The 21,252-nt window shown below is 47.9% G+C and overlaps 1 protein-coding gene across 2 annotated transcripts in view; it reads right to left on the reverse strand.

The window, feature by feature from the left end:
• LOC123285341 (coiled-coil domain-containing protein 93-like) overlaps nt 1-21,252 on the reverse strand; it is a 56,515-nt gene that overhangs the window by 25,674 nt on the left and 9,589 nt on the right. Inside the window, exons 3-4 of one of the 2 annotated variants that reach the window (XM_070507467.1) lie at nt 15,153-15,253; nt 8,941-9,496 (exon numbers count right to left, since the gene is read on the reverse strand). In XM_070507467.1, the coding sequence (XP_070363568.1) occupies nt 9,400-9,496; nt 15,153-15,253 (198 nt within the window). In that variant the 3' untranslated portion in view covers nt 8,941-9,399. Of the gene's footprint in view, nt 1-8,940; nt 9,497-15,152; nt 15,254-21,252 lie in introns of those variants that run through there. The other variant, XM_070507468.1, reaches the window with a different exon arrangement.

Here is a 21,252-nt window from a genome sequence, read left to right on the forward strand (position 1 = left end):
CTTGAAGTCATAATTAAGTTTCTCATTACTGAGGAACACCCTCATGACCTGACTTCAGAGTTTAAAAAGAATTAACATTGAAAGAAAATCGATGGATAAGGGTCAAAATGAGCACAGGGTGAGGTCACTCAGTTCCTGGGAATGAGGAGCCCTGGTCCAGGAGGGAGAGAGGAGGTGAACTTGACCCCCATCAGGCCCGTGGGTAATCCTCTCATGTATTCAGGGTTTTAGCCATCATCCCATGTCTGAACCCATTTCTGCATCTGGCCCAGAGCCCCCCGAGGGCTCACAGCTTGGAGAGCTCATCAGAGTGTGATCACAGCACTGGGGGCCCAGGTGAGGCCAGAGGGGCTGCAGGAGGGGGTGGGGATCAAGAACGGCTTCATGGAGGAGACAAGGTCTGAGCTGGGTCTCCAAGGACCCGCCATCATCTAGCCAGGGCCTGGCACCAGGCAGGAACCAAGTCCATGATGAGCGAATGAGTGAGTGAACGAATGAACAGGCACCCACCTAACAGACAGAAGGAGGGGCAGCCAGCCCAAGCCGAGGCTGAGACGCAGGGCTCCTGGGGAACATGGAGAGGGGCTGCTGTGGGTGCCCACCTCGCCCCCTTTATGGCCGTCCTGATGCCACAATAGCCATTCTCTGCCCTCTCGGGAGCCCTGGTCTGCGCTCTGCTCTGCGATGCTGCTCACCATTTCCAATCACACCTGCCTGTGTCACCTCTGCGTCCCCATTTGTAAGTGTAGCAGCCATTTGGCAGTTTGTGAAGAGGGGGAGGTCAGTGTGCAGCCCAAGGCTGAAGACAGGAGGGAGAAGGTCACAGGGTTCCCGAGGCAGTGCATCCAGGGGGTTGGCACATCGGCAAGGCAGGGTGGGGAGGAGTCCTGCCTGGGGGTGGAGGAGTCCGCTGGGGGGGGTCCCTCACCCAGAGGGACTTCATGGAGAGGATGCAGACATGGGGCAAGGGCTGAACTCCGTTTAGGTCAAGCTGACTTCAAGAAGCTCAAGGACACTCAGAGAGACAAGTCTAGGGGGAAGTGGAAGTGGGGGTGAAGGTGCAACAGAGGGTCAGGGTCGGAGCTCGAGACTCAGATGAGATGGGGCAGTGGAGGGGCTGGAGGACAGCGAGGATATTCATCCAGTGGGGTCGTTAAGAGGGAGACCACTGTGTTGATTTCACAGCCTCCTGATGCCTAATACAGCTGGGCCCAGGGAGGCCATTCAATGAACACATACTGACTTCACCCAAATTCACCCGGTTCTACATTAAATCATAGAATACAATAGAATTTGCTGAACTCAGGTTAACTAGCTAGAAAGGTGAAAGCAAGGTTTATAAACAAAAGCGAAATTCAGATTCGAGACAAAACTAACACTCCACACTAATAACTAAGACTCTCTAAGTTGTAGCCCACTGTGGCCTCAGGGCCTTTGCACTTGCTGGTCTTCTAGCCTAGAACACTCTACCCTCTGCATTGCTTACTCCCTAAAGATCTTCAGGAATTTGCTCAAGTCCTTCCTCACTTTTTCACCATGGTACATACTCCCGCCTGGCTTTGTGTATATTTTACTTACTTTTTCTCAGCCCCCACTAGGCTGGCAGCTGTATGAGACTGGAGACCTCTGCCTGCTTCTCCCACTGCTGCCCAGTGTCCGGAGCTGGCCCAGCAGCAGTAGGGCCTCAGACTTGCGCTAGTGAGTGAACGCTGCAGATTACAAAGGAGCACGCTTCCAGGAGTGCTAAGCGTTATCTGTTCATTCGCTGTCCATGGAGCCCTGCTCTGTGCCCAGCCCTGACTCAGGCTGGAGGCACGGACAGATGGCAGTGAAGGAGATGAGACAACAAACTCTGCTGCGCCCATGGAGCCATCACAGAGGGGGACAAACATTGAGCAGAGCACAGCAGGTTAGACGGCAGAAGTGCCACAGAGGAAAAGCAGGGCCGGGGGACCAGGAGAGGGGGGTGGGGGCAGTGGTGGGAGGAGACGAGAGACGGGGAGGCCCAGATGGTGCAGGGCATGGGAGGTCCTGTGAGGACCTTCCTCTGGGTGGGGAGAGTCACGGTGGGGTGCTGAGCAAGGGGCCGGGCCCTGAACGCTGTGAGGGGAATGGGGTGGGTGACGGCAGGGAGACTGGGGTGGGGACGCTGTCACTGTAGACGGAGCAGGCAGGGAAGGCTCCTCAGGTGACATCTGAGCTGAGCCTTGTCTGGACCATGTTTCTAGCTTCTGTAACCTGATGCTTTAACATGTGTCCTGCGTGCACATGTGGACACGCCTTGTTCTGAATCCGATCAATTCGGCCTCCTGCCTCCCTCGTCATGCCGTTCCGCCTTCCCCAGGGAGAACCCTCCTTCTTGGGCCCATTTTTCAAAAACAAACCAACCAATCCAGTGTCCATCCACACCCCAACTACCTCCTCTATTGGACATGTGTAGTCGAGGCTGCTACCCCCGGGCCTTGTCCCCCAGGGTGGGTATCAGACAACTGGGACAGCCTCGTGCCCCAAAGCCTGTGAAGTTATTTAGACCAGCCAGTCCTGAGCCTGCTCATCCTGCCTCGCTGTTCCTTCCTCCAGAAATCACAGGAAAGGCTCCTCCTGCCCACAGTGTCCCCCGCTCCCTCTGCCTCCTGACCACCCTGGGGCTTCCCCGTGGGGCCCTGTGTGCTGTGGTGTGGCCCCTCTGGGAACTATGAGCAACAAACTATCTTGGCAATGGCATCATCTCCTCATCTGTTGGCCTTCCCGAACCTCCAGATTTCCATTAATACATTCTATTTTAAACCGGCCCTACAAGATATTTTGCAGACACTAAGCTTAAACAAATGAAGAACAAATATCTTTTACAAGGGTACTTTTTACTTCAAAGTATCTTTTTGGGGTCCAGGCAACAACACCAGTCTCTGAGGAAATTTAAGAAGCTCCCAGCAGCCCGCCACCGGCCCTGGGTGGGGCCAGAAGGAGAGATTGGCCTTGCCCCCTCACGCTGCCCAGCATGGAGGAGGTTGCCACGGCAGGTGACCTCTGGGCCCCCTGGAATGTTGCTGGTGCTGTGGGTGGAGGGGAAGGCCCCAGGCCCATGCAGGGGGGTTGGGCTGGGGGTGGCGGTCCTGTACTCCAGGCCTGGTAGGATCCTGGCAGGTTCTGTGGCCTTCAGCTCTGACTCCGCGTTCCCCTTAGGCAGCTGATGCTGGTTTGCAGCCCTGCAGAGCCAGGCGGGAAAGCCAGGTTTGATGCGATGGCGTCTCCCTGCGCACGCAGACGCCTTCAGCTGCACCGAGTAGGTGAGGGAGAAGCTGCGGCTGCTGGGGTCCATGGGAGGCACATAAGGTCTTACGAGGATGCTGTGGCCCACCACCCGTGGTTTCTTGTCACTAAGCATTAAGTACGTGGCCATGAGGGAGTCATATCGCTTGTTTTTTAAAGAGTCTTCTATCCTGTCCTGCTGAAACCCCATGCTCAGCATTACACTCATTACCCAGGGATCCCTGGTGTCAAAGGGCAGCTCCTTGTAGGGCCGCAGTTTCTCTTGCCCCATATTCACCCAGCGGTCCTTCAGGATTTTCTGGATACTTATTCTTTTTTGTGGGTTGAGGGTGAGCATTTTGCCAAGGAGGTTCCTGCACTCCCAGGACAGGAACATCGGCAGCGGGAACCTCCCACTCAGCACCCGCCTGCGCACCGTCACCAGGTCACACCCCCAGAACGGCGGGGCCCCGGTGAGCAGGAAGAACAGCACCACGCCCAGGCTCCACACGTCCGCCGGGGGCCCGGCGTAGGCTCGGCCCTGCAAGGTCTCCGGGGCCGCGTACCAGGGGCTCCCGCACTGGGTGCTCAGCTCCTGGCCCAGGAACACGGCGCTGCTGCCGAAGCCCGACAGCTTCACGTTGCCCTCGCTGTCCAGAAGGACGTGCTCCAGCCGCAGGTCCCGGTGCACCACGCCCTTCCGGTGGCAGTACTCCAGGGCCGAGGCGAGCTGCCGAAACTTCCCTCGGGCCTCGTCCTCCGCCATGGGGCCGCTCTTCCGGATGTGGTCCAGCAGGTCTCCTCCGGTCACGAGCTCGCTGACGATGAAGGACGTCTCCTCTGTGGCCACGACCTCCAGCAGCTTGAGCACGTTCGGGTGGCGCACGGTCTTCAGGCTCTGGACCTCGCAGTGCAGCGCCTTTGCTCTGGAGGCGCTCTTCCCACTCCTCTCCACCATCTTAACCGCCACCTCGGTCCCGGTGGGCAGGTGCCGGGCCAGCTTCACCTTGCAGTAGCTGCTCTGCCCGATGGTCTTTAGCAGCTTGTAACTGGCTACATGGGTCTTACTGTTGCCAGAGGCGGCCGCCAGGCCCAGAGACATGGTGACCTGAAACTAACGCTAACTAACACTACTCCCTACTTACTAATTAGGCTAATAAACAAAAGTAACTAACACTAATGATTCTAAGAAGGGCACCTATACTAACTATAGTAACAAATAATACAAAGTATAATAAACACGTTAACTATGCTATCTACACTAACAATACGAACTATACTAACTGCACTAATACTAAAAGTACTAACTAAAAAATTTAAATAAAATGGGAGAAACAAAAAAAACAAAGAAAAAATTAAAATGAGCAAAGAAAGAAGAAAAATGGAGAAAAAGAAAAAAGGGAAAAGTAAAAAGAAAAATTAGAAAGACAAAAAGAATAAAAAATGAGAAAAATAAAAAGAAAATAAAAATTAAAAAAAGAAAAGAACAGAGAAAAATAAAACAATAAAAAATCAGAAAAATAAAAATGAGAATAGAAAAAAGTGAGAAAGGAGAACCAAGAAAAATAAAAAAGAAAATAATAAACAAAAATGAAAAAAGAAACAAAGAAAAATAGAGAAAAAGAAAAAACTGAGAGAAAGGAAAAGAAAAATGAGAAAAAGACAAAAAGAATAAAAAAATGAGAAAGGAGAACAAAGAAAAATCAAAAAGAAAATAAAAATGAAAGAAGAAAAAACAGTAGATGAAAAAATAAACAAAATGGGGGAAAAAATCGGAGAAAACAAGCTGGGTGCGGTCTACCAACAGGTCACCAAAACAGCTGCCTGGGCAAAAGACCGAAAACCTAACCCCACCCAGAGGCTGATATAGGTTTTCATCAATTCCATCATAGTGGCTCCTTATGAGGTCAGAGCAAGAAAGGCACCAGGCATGGCTGGGGATAGACTCCAGTGGTTGGCTCACTTTTTGGTCTCAAGACCCCTTTACTCTTAAGAAAAAGGACCCCAAAGAGTTTTTTACTTGTGTGGGATATTAGAGAGTGGTGTTTCCTTTATTAGCAATTAAAATCTGTAGGATGCTTCAACGGCCTTTTCACTTCTAATTTAAAAATATGTAATCATATTTGGCTTTTAAAGACCTCATAACGACTAGATGTCAAATATTCAATTCCTTTTCCTTAAATTCTGATTAATCTGAAAATGATCCTACAACTTAACTGATAGTATAATACTATAGGAAAATGTTCTGTTGCATAACACATGCGAAGAGACATCATTAACGTTCACAGAGCTGAGAGGAAGAGAGCTTTCCTCCTATTTTCCCCAGTTATATCAGGAGGTGATTTCTCACCAGAAACCTTGGAGGCAAGAGGGCATGGGCTGACGTACTCAAAGTGCAGAAGGAAAAAAGAATCCAACCAAGAATCCTATATCTGGCAGAACTGTCCTTAAAACATGAGGGAGGAATTAAGACATTCCCATAGAACCAGGGCTGAGAGAGTGCTGTACGCCAGACCTGCCTCCAGCAAGGGGAGTCCTTCAGGCTGAAAGGAAACCACAGGGGACCTTAACTTGACACCTTATGCAGAAATAAAGGTCTCTGGTCCAAGTAAGTATGCTGACTCCAGTGGAGAGGGTCCCAATTGAGTTGAACTGTCAGGGAATTGTCAGATGTCAGGGAATTGCTGGTGGTGTGGGAACACTTTGTCCCCCTATCCACACATCGGAAGTGGGTACTAGGATTCTAACCAGGTGAGCTCACAGTGTGCAAACCCACCATGCACACACTGAGGACAGAAGCACTGTGCAGTGTGTGTTCTAGTCTATAAAAACATTGAGAACAATAATCTGAAAGGGGGAAGAAGGAGGGGGGATAGACGATACGAGATTAGCCAGGAGCTGATAATTGCTGGAACTGGGCACATGGGGGGAGTAGTCATTATACTGTGTTTCCTACTTTCGTGTCTCTCTGGTTTTCCACAAGAAAAAACTGAACAAAAACACAAAAGTGAGTGAATTTGGATAGCCGCACTCCTGGACTCCTGCTAAGTGGCAGATGGGGAGCAGGCACGTGATGCACCGTGGCTTCTGTGAGGTCGGCTCAGAGAGGCTGGACAGACCATCCTCCTCTCACAGCCACGCTGCAGAGCTGGTCCGATCAGATCTGTGGTCACGATCACGGCACCCCTTCTCTGGGTGAGAGCCCCATCAGAGCATGTGATCAAAGCCATGGACCCCACGCCAGAAAAAAGCACACACTCCACTGCAACTCTGGCCATGGAGAGTCCTGTGCACTGGCCACAGAGCAATGTCCAGCAATTGAGACAGCTGGCCCTGACTGTCCCAGCTTTGGGGTGCTCCACCGTGTCTTAACTATTTGGGGTGGTGCAGGCTTGGAGAAAGAGCTAGGCAATATGCACTTCAAGGACATGAAGATCTTTAGCCCAGGATGTGAGGCCAACATAAAAGGTGGCATGTTTCCCACCGCACACGGCCGAGAGAAGCGAGGCCTGTGTGGTCAGCAGGGGCAGGCGTGGGGGAAATGGGAGCAGGGGTCAAAGGGCACACGCTGCAGTTAGCAGGATGAGTCAGTCTAGAGATCTAACGTGCAGCAGTAATAACACTGCTGTCTCATGCACTGGAAATTTGCTGAGAATGGATTTCAGGTGTTTGCACCAAGAAAAGAAAAAGACAATTATGTGAGGAGATGTACATGTTAATTAGCTTTCCTGTAGCAACCATTTCACTATGTATCGGAGTACCAAAACATGTTGTACGCCTTAAATATGTATAATTTTTATTCTCTTCCCAAAAAGACGAGGTCTGTGGTAGGAATGGCCAGTAGCTGTACCTGGACTCTGTGATTTCTACGATGGAAGGAATGACACTCCTGCCAGGTTCAGGCCTAACCTTGAAAAAGACTGGCAAGTGGCACTTTCTCTCTCTTAGGAACCAGCCATGACGCTGTGAAGAAGCCCACGTGGCCACATGGCAGAGGACCAAGGCCCCTGGCCATCAGCCCCGCTGAGCTCCCAGCTTGTCAGCCAGCACCAACTTGCCAGCATTGTGAGCAAGGCCTCAGCTGATGTCACAGAGGGCGGAGAGGAGCTGTCCCCCTGGGCCCAGCCCAAACTGAAATCGTGAGTGAATAAATGATGATTCTCATTTTAAAGCACTAACATTGGGGGTGGTTTGTTACACAACGACAGATAACCACAACACCTCTCCCCCCTTGCTCCATGCAGGCTCCAGTTCCTCAAAGGCCCCGAAGCCCCCGTTACTGGGTGAATGTTTGTGTCCTCCCCAAATTCCTATGTTGAAACCCTAACCCCCAGGGTGGCTGTAGCTGGAGACGGGGCCTGTGAGCAGGTGCTAGGGGCTAAATGAGGCCATGAGGGTGGGGCCCTAGCTCGGTAGGACCAGTGCCCTGACAAGAAGAAGGGACGAGAGCATGATCTCTCCACCACGTGAGGCCCTGGGGAGAAGGCACCAGCCAGGAGGAGGGGTCCCCCCAGGAACCCGCCCTGCCAGATGCTGATCTGGGGCCTGCAGCCTCCAGAACTGTAGGAAAATGAACTTCTGTTGTTCACGCGGCCGTCTATGGCACTCTATTGTGGCAGCCAAGCTGACAGATGCCCCCAGCCTCAAAGCCCCTGCCCACCCCTGCTCCTGCCTGGAAAGCTCCATGTACTTAATGCCTGCCATTGTCCCTCTCAGCAGCGGCCGCTCTATGCAGCCACATCACTGACTGCCTCCACACCCTCAGCTAGGCCTCCACCATCCATCCCTCTCTGAGCAGCCGGCTGCTCTCCTCTCCACCCAGGCTGTTCTGCAACTGATCCTCCTGGAGGACGCTGCACCTCCCTGAACTCCGCACAGGACCTGCACACACGTGCTCTGGTTTAGAAAAGACAGTGGCACTGCCCAGGAAGGTCAGAGCACCTTTGGACCCAGAAGTTCTGCTCCCAGGTATAAATGCCAGTGAAGCGTGGGACACGGCCTAGGGTGGTGTGCTCTCGGAGCCCCAAGCTGGAATGGGCCTGCATGTCTCAATGGGACAATGGCTGAATATGGCCCATCCACACAAGGAACACAAAACAGCCACCAGAATGCAGGTACCCTGGCCACCCCCAGCAGCCGAGTGAGTCACCCAGGCAGCCAGGCCGCAAACAGGGTGCACATTGCACTTTACGTAAAGGAGAAAAATGGGGAAAATGCAACGCCTCAGCTGAACGTGCCCCTGGGGAGTGAGACTATGAGGCTGAGGAGGGACACGACTGTCACAAAGTCAGGGCACTGACAGTCACCCCAGGGAGAGGGGCTGTTGTCAGGGGGGATACAAGTGCTTCTGGGCTGCTAGCAATATCCCATCTACTGACACAGGGGGTGAATACAGACATCTCCACGACATGAATCTTTAAACTGTACACACACACATGCACATATGGATGCGTATACACTGGGTGTCTTCTGTGTGTCTATATCATAATTTTGAAAAGGAAAAAAAATGAGCAATTGTCCAACGAAGTGATGGATTACTATTTTAAAAAGGAGAAAAGAGCCCCCACTTTGCTCCTCCCACATCCAGGCCCCTTGTCACAGGTGGACGCCCCCAGCCTCCCCTGCCAGTGCCCAACCCCCCACCCCCGCCCTGAGAACTCGCCAACAGCAAATAAGATCCAAAGCAGGGAGTTCCCAGCGATGTGTGCTCAGCTGCCTGAATGGAAACCCCTTGTTCTAGAAGGACATTGAATGCCCTGTCCAGCAATTCCAAGTGGGCATCGGTGCCCACCACAAAGCCCCCTGTGCTGGCAGGTGATGGAAGACTGGAATGGCCAGCAGAAACTTGTGCTGTCTCCTTGCTCCAGGGGACACGGACAAGGAGCAGACAGCTCTCTGTCAGCGGGACGACTCTCCAAGGCCATTCTCAGGAAGCCTGAGGGAAAGCAAGCTGTGGACGGGGAGGAAGGGTGGTCTGGGAACAACGGGAGAGGGTGTTTGTCCTCGCTTTGTTCTCCATTTCATCACAGCTGTGCGGGAGGAAAGCAGGCAGGGCAGGGTGTGTGTGCGTATGTGTGAGTGTGTGGGTGTGCATGTGCATACCTCAAGCTTCATCTCCATCTCCATCTCTCCTGGGGGAAGCCAGATCCCCTACCTGTGAGCGGCCCTGTGGAGGGGCCCACATGGTGAGGACTTGACGCCTCCTGCCGCCAGCCACACACGGGAGATTACAGGTAGATCTCCAGCCCTGGGACGAGGCAGCCACAGCTGACATCCTCACTGACCCCACGAGAGCCCTGAGTCAGAGCTGCCCAGCCATGCTGCCCCTGGGCTCCTGACCCACAGAGACCAGAAAATAAACACTTACTGCAGTAGCTGCTCAGTGTCAGGGTCATTTGTCACCCAGCAGGAGAGAGACCCCTCCTCAGAGCCTCTCCGCTATCCCCCCGCTTGGCAGCTTTCACTCAGGGCCCCTGGAGCTGTCTCACGTCTGTTTACTGTCTCTGCCTTTCTTGTTAGGAGGAAGCCCCCGTGAGGACAGGGGATTTGTTAGGTTCACTGTAGGGTCCCCACATTCCAAGACAGTACAGAGGCTCCTTGACAAATGGCTGAGGTGCAGCAATGCGGCAAACCAGTAGCCCCATCACTCTGACCTCCCGTGTCTGAGGAGCCAGAATATGACAGGGAACAAGCACGAGCCCTGAGTCAGTCCTTCCTGGTCCCAGCCCCAAGCAGCATGAGTCACCCAACCTGTAGGAGCCTCGGTTTGCTAGTCTGTGGATCAAGGATGTTAGTAACAGCTGGAAGTCAGGCCAGTGTGCGCTGTGGAGGCTAGGGGCTCTGAGAGCCAGTGCTCCTGGGACAAAGAGGGAGCTTCCTGCTGTCCCCTATTATAGCACAATAGATAACTGAGCCTTCACCGGGCCTTCGGAGGGTGAAGGTACAGCTGATCATGTTTTTCACTCTTGTTTCACTTCTCTGGTGGACCCTGCAGGCTGATTCACTCAACATGTGTGCTGAGCCCCTCCTTCTGTGCTTGGCTGCATGGGAGTCTCTGGAAAAAACTGAAACCTGCATCTGCCTGACTCCCTTGCAGCCAGGGTTCTGCCAGTAGCCTCAGCTCCTCTGGACAGATGCCTGCCTGAGGTTTAAAACGTGGAAGGGAGCCCCCCAAGGTGGTGGAGGATGGGGCTCCTGGCTGGCAGGGAACAGAGGGTCCGGTTCTCCCACAGCAGCATGCTCCAGTGTCTGGGCCTGAGCATCACAGGCAGTGGGGTTTCCACGGCAACAGTCGAGGGCGGGCTTACTGATTGTCCAGGTGACTGTTAGTGTTGTCCGTGGCCATGGGGCATCCAAGCTTGGTCCCCTGGTGGTCCTGGCATCTCAGTCCTAGCACCCATGAACAGATTCCCCTCTGCTCCAACCAGAAAGAATGGATTCTGTCATCTGCAACTAATCACTGAGACTGGCACAAGTTTAGATTCTGAAATCACCTCTATTGTTTGTCTCGTGTGAAAAAATACAGGAAAGTTTAAGAAAAATTAGTAAAAATCTTCTATAATCCCACTGCCTGGAAGTAATCACTGTAATATTTTTGCATGTTTCCTTCCGGACTTTGCCTTCTATCCATTTTGTTATATGGTCAAAATGACGGTTTATATCATCCTATGCCCGCTTTGCTCACTCAGCAGGGAGTGTAAAAGCGTCCCAGTCACCTTGTCCACGAGGCCTGCAGCAGCTTTCTAAACTAAGTCAGTTTCCTCTTTACCCACTCTTACTTTTTTTAAACCATATTCTTGAGGTATAATCGACATGCAAAAGCTGTGCAGATTTCACACACACAATTTGATGACTTTGGAGATGAGTATTCATCTGTGAAACCATCACCATCTATGCCATGAACGTATCCATCACCTCCAGAAGTTTCCTCCACCCTTTTTATTTATTATTGTGTGTGTGTGTGATAAGAATATCTAACATAAGATTTACCCTCTGAGCAAAGTTTTAAATACAACACCCAGCACTAGTACCCAGAGGCACAGTAGCTCTCCAGGACATGCTCACCTTGAGTAACTGACACTGTACCCTTTGACTGACACCTCTCCATTTCCCCTTTCCCCAGCCCCTGGCAACCACCACTCTACTCTCTTCTGTAAGTCTGACTGTTTTAGATGCCTCCAGTAAGTGGTATTACGTAGTATTTCTCCTTCTATGTCTGCCTTCCTTCACTTAGCATAATGTCTTCTAGACTCACCCAGGCTGTTAAAATGGCACGATTTCCTTCTTTTTTCAAGGATGAATAATATTCCATTATGTGTGGCTAGTGGCTACCATGTGGGAACTCACAGTTCTAAAAAACAAACTAAACATCAAGAACAATTGCCCCAGGACAAATTAAGACAAATATCAAACGATCTGCAACCCAGAACAAAATAGGGACATTAAAAAACCCTAAATATTAAGGACTGTGGGCCTTATTCTTTGTTCATCCAACAAGCATTTATTAACTACCTTCTATGAGCATGTCATGGGCCTCAACATCAGAGAGGACACAAACAGCCCGGGAGAGGCACATCATATTTCATTTACTAAGTACAGAATGAATTCAAGGCAACTCAAAATTAAGCGTCAAATGGCGTAGAGAAGGCTAACTCCAGCCTCTAGTGGCTGTGCTTCAAAATTCCACTTGCAAGTCAAACACACTGCACATAAAATGCATTTCCCCACAGTGGCAGTTTGTAGAGCATGGTTAGGTGTTTAAATTGGCTCCTAAAAGTTGACTGGACTCATAATAAAACTGAAATATTATAGCGTTTCAATTTTAAGTCAAAAATCAAAACTATGAGTTTTGTTTTTCCAACAGCATAACATTTGAATAAACATACTCAAACATGTTTTTAATGGACACACGGTCCTTAAGGCCTTCAGCAGGGCTGACCAGGCTTAAAGCTCAGCCTTATTTAAGCCACTGAAAGTCTAAAAGAAGGAATAAGCTGCAATGCTGACCTCAAAGCCAGATGCACTGTGGGCCTCGGCTGACGAGTGATCTTCAGCCCAAAGAGGAAACTCTAGTTTCAGACCTTCTTCCTCTCGGAGTCAAAATACTTTCCCTCTGATCAAGAGGTGAGATGAAGAGGAAAACAGAAGTCCTGACAACAGATGGGGGATCTGGATTCCTAGGGGGGGATGAGCAAGTAAGGGATGCCACAACATAAAGGGAGAGGCAGGATACAGCAGAGTGAGTCCCAGAGCCAGCAGGGGGCCAGCCTTGCTTGACTGGGGATGGGAAGGGGCTGCAGGGAGCGTTAGTGCTAGGGGTACTGAATATTTAGGGACAAGGAGAACTGAAAGGAGAGGCTCAGGATAGCATCCTCATTTGAATCTAAAGGTCCCATTTAAGGGCATTTGAGAACAGAAAACTGCTGCTGCTAATAATGATGGTGATAATGGTGATGACAGATAGCACCTAAGAGTTGACATTTACCATTTTCTACATAAGACAAACTGTTCAAAGTTATTCACATATATATTGTTATGTAATCCTCATTTAAGGGGAAAGGTCTCCATGCAGTGGAGAGTTCTGAACAGAACCCTGAGGAAAGAGTCGGAGAACCAGAAAGGAGGGGAGGGGACTTGCCAAAGAAGGAAAACAAAACACACTTGTTGGCACTTTAACTTTATCCAATATACTCTGTCAGTTTTAACAACCACTCCTTTCTTATTCGGTCTCAGACCAAATAACTAAGACTACACCTGTCTTTCTAAAACCAAGAGCCAGACTCTCACTGGAGGCTCAAACAATATTTCTAGATAACGATAATGACACGCTTTTAGAGCCCAACAAACCTGAGTTCAAGTCACAGTCTGAGGCTCTTAATAGTTCTTAACCGTTAGTAGTTGACCTTGGGCAAATTATTTTCTAACCCTTCTGAATGCTGTCTTTATCATTCTCACAAAGGAGAATGAGCTAAAAAAACTATCAAATGTCCTAAGTATCCACTTGCCCACCTCTCACAAACCCACTCTCTCCTTGCCAGAAAGCTCCACAGAAAGCAAAATAATCCCTCTCCCAAAAAAACAAAAACAAAAAATCCTCATCACACACCTACCCTCGTCTGAGAAATCAGGAGAACTCAGCATGACCCACCAACAGGAACTAAGATTGGTACTGCGACACTGTGCCCCTTTCTCACCCTCCAAATGTGAGAGGAGTCACAAACAGAAGCTGTGTCCTGCTCCCTTCCGTAAAGAAAGCCCAGCCTGACTCTGGCCTCAAACTGCACCAAGCACTCCTGAGGATGCAGAGGATGTCTCGAATTTACCCAGCCCTCCCAAGGTGATAACAGCTACCATATATCAGGCACCAAAAGATCCAATTTGAAACTGAGGATTTCAAAACAAAGTATCGAAATAGCGTCAGCATGGTCTCCGTGAGGTGGGTCATTTACCAACTCCCTGACTCCTTTTCACTCCCAGGAACATTGGAGGATCCATGATATTGGAAAAAATGGAGGTATGAACAATACAAACTAACAAACAGCACAAGATTCCCCTAAGTACTCTGGCTCTGGAACATGTGACATTCACAGAGGTTGTCTCTCCAGCTCTGGGTCACCCAGAGCAGTGCAGCCTCATCTACTCACTTGCAGCTTGGGCTTGGCTAGAAAGACCCCATCACGGTGCCCATGGCGTGCAACCGTCCAGCTGCACAGGGCCCCCACAGGCAGAAGGGCCCCCACAGGCAGAAGGGCCCCATACTTGGTTGTTGTTGCTGTCTTGAATTTCTTGACAATTAATCATTATTAATAATTCTTAACAAGGGGCCCTGCATTTTCATTTATATTGGGTCCCATAAATTACGTAGCTGCTCTGGTACTGCCTGACTCAGAAGAGGAGTTCAATTCACAGTAGCAACTTGTCAGCTGTGGGGGCAGCCAACACACCAGGTGGCTTAGGGACAGAACTAACAACTAGTTAGAAAACAGACTAGTTTTCATCCTTGGGAAGGAAGGACTTGACCCCACACTACTCCCTCAAAAACAAAAACAAAGTGGTGATTGCAATTCCATTTGAAAGATGGAACAATTAAGCCAATTAAGCCTAATTTCCGCTGGTTCTATTACCCCAGAGGGGGAAGCCATCGAGTGCTCACTTAGGGAGACACTAGGTGGTAGTGCTGTTAGTTCCAGCCACGCAAGGAGGGTTGGGTTAGGAGGCAGCGCACAGCAACCACTTCCAGCATAAAGGAAGAAGCACAAGGAGGCACACTCACATCAAGGAGTCAGTCACCCTAAGTAGAAAACGCAGGACATGAACGAAGGTCAACACCCAGGGTCAACCAAAAATTCAGTGAGGAGAAGCACTTCCGTGTGTGTGTTTTACAGAAAAACTGAGCATCTAAGAGTTGCTTTTTTAAAAATTAGAGACTTTTTTAAGAAGTAACAAACCACTTCTAAATTCTTTTTTCTGGTTAGGACAATTCTTCACAGGAAACCAAAACTCTTATTCTAACACTTAAGGAAGTAAAACTGCTATAACTGCTTTCAATTCTTTAGTTTATCTAAAGATTTCAACAAATGGCGGGGGCACGAAGTGCAGACCCTCCCTCCAGCTGCTGCAAATGCCCCGAACACCCCAACCCCCCAAGGAAGGCAGAGCCAGGGCTCCCTGTTACACCCGCAATTCCAGAGAGGAATTTCAAAGGTCAGGTCTCTAGCACCATCAGGAAACTTGGCTAACAACTTGAGAGAGAAAAGCCCCTGACACTGGAAATCTAGGGCCAAAAACAGCAAACTCAATCAGGTAAAAGTCAACCAAGTTAATCGCAATGAAGCCATTCAAATTAGCTTTTCTTTCCAATGGTTCTATAAAACAGACACTTTAGACAGGGTCCCATTCATTACCTGCCATATTCCAAAAGTGTAGCATGGATTCGAGATTCTTCATCAAGCAGCTCCTCTGCTCCCTGCTGGCGTTTGTATTTCTGACGGGGCTTGTAAACATCCTAAGAAGTGGAGGAGACAGGGCAGTTACTGCGTGTGAGAAGGCTCTCCTCCTGAGCTGGCTGCCAGATGCGTCCAGTCAGGCAGGGAGTGAGTCCTTCCCCATCAGGGCGAGCGCGCAGCTCTCCTGCGGGTCCACAGGGCGCACTCAGGGTCACTGCCTTCAAGGAGTCTGCTCCTTTGACTTCCGTACAGGTAGAAGTATTTCCACCCAATCTATTGTGTGCCAACTTTGTTTCAACTTGGCGGGTTTTTTTGGTCCTATGACATTTTCATATTTTATGTAGTCAAAGTTATTAATCATTTTATATCTTACTTCCTATCCTAGGGATTGTGAAAAAAATTCTGGTATCTTACTTTTGTAACTTATATTTAGCTCTTTCATCCATCCAGGTTTTCTTTTTTTTGGTACAGTGAAAGGTAGGGATATTTTTTCCTGAATGGAAAATTAAGAATCCCAGCATTATCACTCTAATAGTCATTCTTCCCTGATTTGAAATGGCATGCATATTTAACATATGCCAATATTATCCTCTTCAATTGCTCTTGCTTTATGAGTCTCTATCATGTCTCCACTGTCCTTTTTCAAATTTCCTGACTATTCTTACACATTTTCTCTTCCAAATGAATCACAGTATCAGCTTATCAAGTTCATTATGGAAAACTATTGTTTTGATTAGTATCACCTCAAATTTATAGGTTTCTTCGGGAAGAACCAAGATCTTTATAATATTGAGTGTTGCACTGAGAAACAAGGGTTCTCTCTGTATTCAAATCTTTTTTATTCCTCAATAAAATTTTCCAGAAAAAACACAAATTTTGCACAGTCACTACATATCCAGACCTTTCCACCACCCAGAGTGGCAAACCAGTTCAACAATCACAGACATATATATGTTAACCCAGAATCCTTAAAAAAAAGTCCTGAAATGGCAAAGGAGATGTCAATTCTTAGGCTCTAATACAAGAAAAGGAGAGTGGATACAAATCCTTCAGAGATACATATCTTTTTTTATAAAAGTGTTTCAAGGTTTATCCTCAAAAAGATGTATGAAAACATAAAATGCGCTAAAAATTTTCACTGACTTTTTAAATTACTAGAGTGTGATTTAGTTATAAATGCAGAAGAAAATATAGATCTATTTTGTGTAGGACACCTTCTGAAACTATATATCTCTCTATATATCTACATATACATGTCTTTTATATATATATCTTTTCTCTTTCTCTCTCTCCCTGTCTTCTAAACAAAGCATACGGCATGTAACAGGTGCTCAATTAATGTTGGTCTTCACCTCCAGATAACCTGGTTTGTCATTCTACCCCAAATAAATGTCCTTGTTGACTGCCAAGCTAGCAGTCAAATAATACCTTAGTAATATTTTCTCAAGGCTCTGGGTACAAATAGGCAGCTGTTTACACAACCAAGGTATTCCATTTGTTTCTGGACCTTTTCTTCTCCACCACCAGAGTTCAACACATCTAATCTTTACCCGGACAACACCAAGACAAGTGTTCCTGTTAGGCTTCTCCAGATAGTGGCATTTTTATTCTAATTAGAATTGTTCCCCCCTTGAGAATTCTAGTTAATTTTATTATTTTACTTTTTATTATGAAAAGTTTCAAACATACAGAAAAACATTTGTTCTACAACACATACTACAGAATCTCAACAATTTTGTAGAAAAGGAATGGAAAAGAGTCCGGGATGATGCTGAAGGTTGTTCTTATAATTGCTGCCACAAACATTCCCTAGTTTGCTGCTAGTGTCTACATGAATAGGAAACTATGAAAAACATAAAACAAATTTATAGGGAAAGGAAAATATAATTAACCCATATGATGTCACTTACTGTGTATGGTTTAATTTCCATTGAGCTCAACTACTGTAGCAGTACCATATAATTGAGTTTAACTGCTATCTTCCTTAGTTACCACAGTCAATGACCTGAGACAGGAAACTGGATTCTTCCAAAGAAGACTGACTCCAAAGCGAGAGCATACTGAAACCAACAGCTACAAAGACCTTCTATTCTGGCAAACAATGACACTGTTGGCCTTTATGTAATTACTCCTTTACTTTAAAGCACCTCATATGCACCTCACCTTTTGCATTTTATAATTACTCTATGAAGTACAGGCAAGGCAGATGCTGTTACCTCCACGTTACTACTGCAGAAGCAGAGATTAAATAATTTGTCCAGGATCTCTAGAATAGTATCAAGCATAGCTCTGGGTACCCTGGCTGCCAGTCCCAAGGTTTTTCCACTACACTAACTTGCCTCTGGTGGGCATTCTAGTCCCCCACCAGCCATTTCCGCTGAGCCTCCTCACAAGACTCACTGCACAAGGTGAGGCTGCCACATGGATCTTTACAATGGTTTGCTTAGGGACCTAAATGTTATAGAGGTTTCCAGGCCAACTGTAAAAAGAACTACTGCCAAGTCACCCTTCGCAGCAATAGGAGGCAGGAACACTGATGTCTAGTCCCATCTCTGCCACTAACTAGCTCTATGACCTTGGGAAATGCAGTTCCTCTCATTGGGCCTATTTCTTCATCTGTAAAATGAAGGTTGGACTAACAGATCTTGAAGGATACTCCCAGTCTCTCATTCTTCATGTTCTTTTAATCCTGCAAAGATACTGATGTGGTAACATAATTCCATCAATAATTTAAAGTCTGTGATTAATTAAAAAATGCTTTACACTTGATTGTGTTTTTAAAAAAGAAACAAAATCAACTTATCTTTTGCCATTGATAGTGGTAGCAATAGTAATGGCAAGCATTTATTGAATGCTAGGTATGTGCCAGGTATATACTGCTCTATATGTGCTGCTCATTTGATCCTCACACCTACGAGGGTAGCTATCCTTGTTTTCCTTGTACAGATGATGAAACAGGCACAGAGAGGTTAAACAGCTTGGGACAAGGTAGTAAATGATAGAGGCAGGATCACTCCAGAACTGGGACTCTGCAAGGTGTTTGATACCCCAACTTTGACCACACGTCATGGTGGGTTCTGATCATTTGTCTCAGTAGATGCTAAAGGACACATGCATGGGATTAAAAAATTAAGGGGAGTCCTTTGTAAAGCAGAGATTCTTGCACTGTGAGAGTCACACGTCTCTATTTAGCAGGTTCACCGGTGAGAGCAACTGCTCTGAATCACAGCCAAACACCAGGGTGAGGGAGTAGCAGAGCACAGCGCCACGGCAGTGTCTGCGGCAAAGCCCTGATTGCTGCCCCTCACAACTCCTTTATGACCTAAAGGAGCAGGCAGTGAAACAGTCACTACCAACTTGGCATCCTACACTCCAAAGCTCCAGTGGGCCAGACCACACCCCACCCGGCAGGAAGCCACACTCCTGAGTTGCCTCCACTGACCTCAACAGCTCACTGTCACAGGGCTCAACAGGCCAAACCCATAACAGACACGCCTCAGCCCGTGAGCCCCGTGAACAAACTGGCTTCCACCTAAAGGGGCTCCACAGATGTTTCCACCACCAAGGGCAAAGTCCTGAAAGATCCCATGAGAAAAAGTTATAACTGAGACAAATACATTTGTTTGCTTTTTCATTCTCACATTAATAAAACAACAACAAATAGAACAAAGCCCCTGGGGACTGAGCGAAGGAAATGATGAGAGATGGACGGACGGCGATCATTTCTGAAGAGAGGAACATGTCTATAGACAGGAAAGTTAGCTGGGGAGGCAGACTTCTCCAGACACCCCAAGCCTTAATTCTTTTCTCTTCTCTTTTACATGAGCCCTGCAGGCATGTCTCTGCTCTGAGGTCCAGCACAAGTCCCGCCTCGGGTCTCCTTGAGTATGTACCAAACTGTATAACTTAGTAAATAAGAATCAGGTCACTGCATTATATATATCAGCCACAGATGGCTTCTGTATGTTGGCTCCAAGGTTTATTTCTTCACAGCAGGCTGAGACCTGTTGGCTCAAAAGCCTGCCAGTGCCAAACTCAAGTTTTTACACAGCCAATTGTCTTAAACATGCCCCAAATAAGCAGACTCTTAGCCACTTACAGTCTGGGTACATTGCATACTCTGTGAAACTGCACCTAGCACGTGCTAACCATGCAGGATAAGTCCTGGGTCAATAAAGAACCCAAGCCCTTCAGACACCTCTAACCCAGAGACTTCCCTTTGTGCTGCTGAGCAACATCACCTAGACACTGAAACTTCCTCTGTGATACCCCTGGGGGGGGGGTCCCTTCTTCCCTTCCCCTTCTGGATGGTGGCCCCTGTGCCTAAGCCTCTGGATGGCCACACGTTGTGAGAAACTCCCTCACTGCACATGCAAACCTGTCAAAGCACAGCCCAAATAAAGCTTGTGTGGGCTACTGCCACCTTGTGGTCCCCAAACCCCGAATCTCTTACTGGAATGTCCCTGCTTTTACTCCAGCTCCTAGAATGTGGTCTGGCACACAGTGAGTGCTCAATTACTATTACTGAATGGGAGCCTGGCCCCGTGGCTGAAAAGTTAAGTTCGCGTGCTCTGCTTCGGTGGCCCAGGTTTTGCTGGTTCGGGTCTTGGGCGCGGCCCTAGCACTGCTCATCAAACCGTGCTGAGGCAGCGTCCCACACAGCAGAGCCAGAATGACCTACCACTAGAATGTACAACTATGTACTGGGGGGCTTTGGCGAGAAGAAGAAAAAGAAGAAAAGACTGACAACAGATGTTAGCTCAGATGCCAATCTTAAAACATATATATTATTGAATGAATACATGGGGTCAGACAGATAAGGTTTTAGTCCCTGCTCCAATACTCACTACCTGTCTGATTTAGGGCGAGTTATTTTAACCTCTGGTTTTCTATCTGTAAAACAGGTATAAGTAAAGTTATTGTGAGGATTAATCAATCAATATATTTAACGGTATCTGACAAATAATAACGGATAAGACAAATATTTTTTGCATATTTTTATCAGACATCTGCTGAATGAAGAGGCCCTCCTCACAGAATGCCCTATGGAAGAACACAGTGGAGTAGTAATTTTAAATGACCTGGTTTCTTAGATGATCCAGTAAGTTCAGCAATGCATTTCCTTTCAACTAGACTGGAAGCTCTAAAAAGTCTTGTTTTTTCCTGTCCCCTCTATTCTCATACACAATTCTAAACATTACCAAAAAATGCTCAATAAATAATAAATGAATATATCTTTTGGGGTTTTGGGTAAAAATTCACAGGTACTCTCTACTCAAGGTTAAGAGAGAGTAATAGACTTCGCTGCACAGGACAGAGACTTCATGAACATGGAAGGCTGACAGCTCAGAAAAGGAGGAAGTAAGCTATACAGCAGCACACTGAGACAAATGAGCGATTATTATTATGATGCAAAAGTGGAAGGTGGTAAGGGGAGGCTTGTCCTGGGTGGCAACAATTTCATTTTCTTACGTCCTTTGAAAAATACCGCCTCTTATGAAGCAAGCCTTCTGCAAAGCAGCTAGCTATTCTGTGCAAAGGAGGTATGGAGAAGACAAGAAAGTAATGTGAAAATTAATAAACAGAAACTTCATTTACAATGGAATCAGGAGGCCAGAAGAGGAAGCTCTCATGCCCTACAATGATGGCAAAGCCCAAGTGAAGAAGACCAGCTCTTCTTGCCCAGCAAAAGCTCAGCCAGTGAGAGACTGTCACAACTCGGCCCATGGAAAGCCAGTACACTGTGAACTCTCAATTCCTCCAATAGACTCTTTGTTTACAACAGCCCTCCCCACTTCCTCCTCTCCTCTATGAATGAGATCCTCCTCCCTTTGTTGCTCTGAACTTGCAAGGGGCTCACTATGGTTGTGGATCCTGAATTGCAATTCTCTGTTGATCCTGAATCATTTCATTGGAACTGTGCTGTTCAGCCTTCGGCCCCATTCCTTTGGAACTTGGCTGTTCAAGTGGAACTGGGCTGTTTAGCCTTTGGATTAGGATGTTCCACTGGAACTGTGCTTTTGGCCTTCAAGCTGACCCCCGCCACTCCCCCCCCCCA

This window comes from Equus asinus, chromosome 4 (genome assembly GCF_041296235.1).
Source record: "Equus asinus isolate D_3611 breed Donkey chromosome 4, EquAss-T2T_v2, whole genome shotgun sequence".
In the NCBI taxonomy this organism is placed as follows: domain Eukaryota; kingdom Metazoa; phylum Chordata; class Mammalia; order Perissodactyla; family Equidae; genus Equus; species Equus asinus.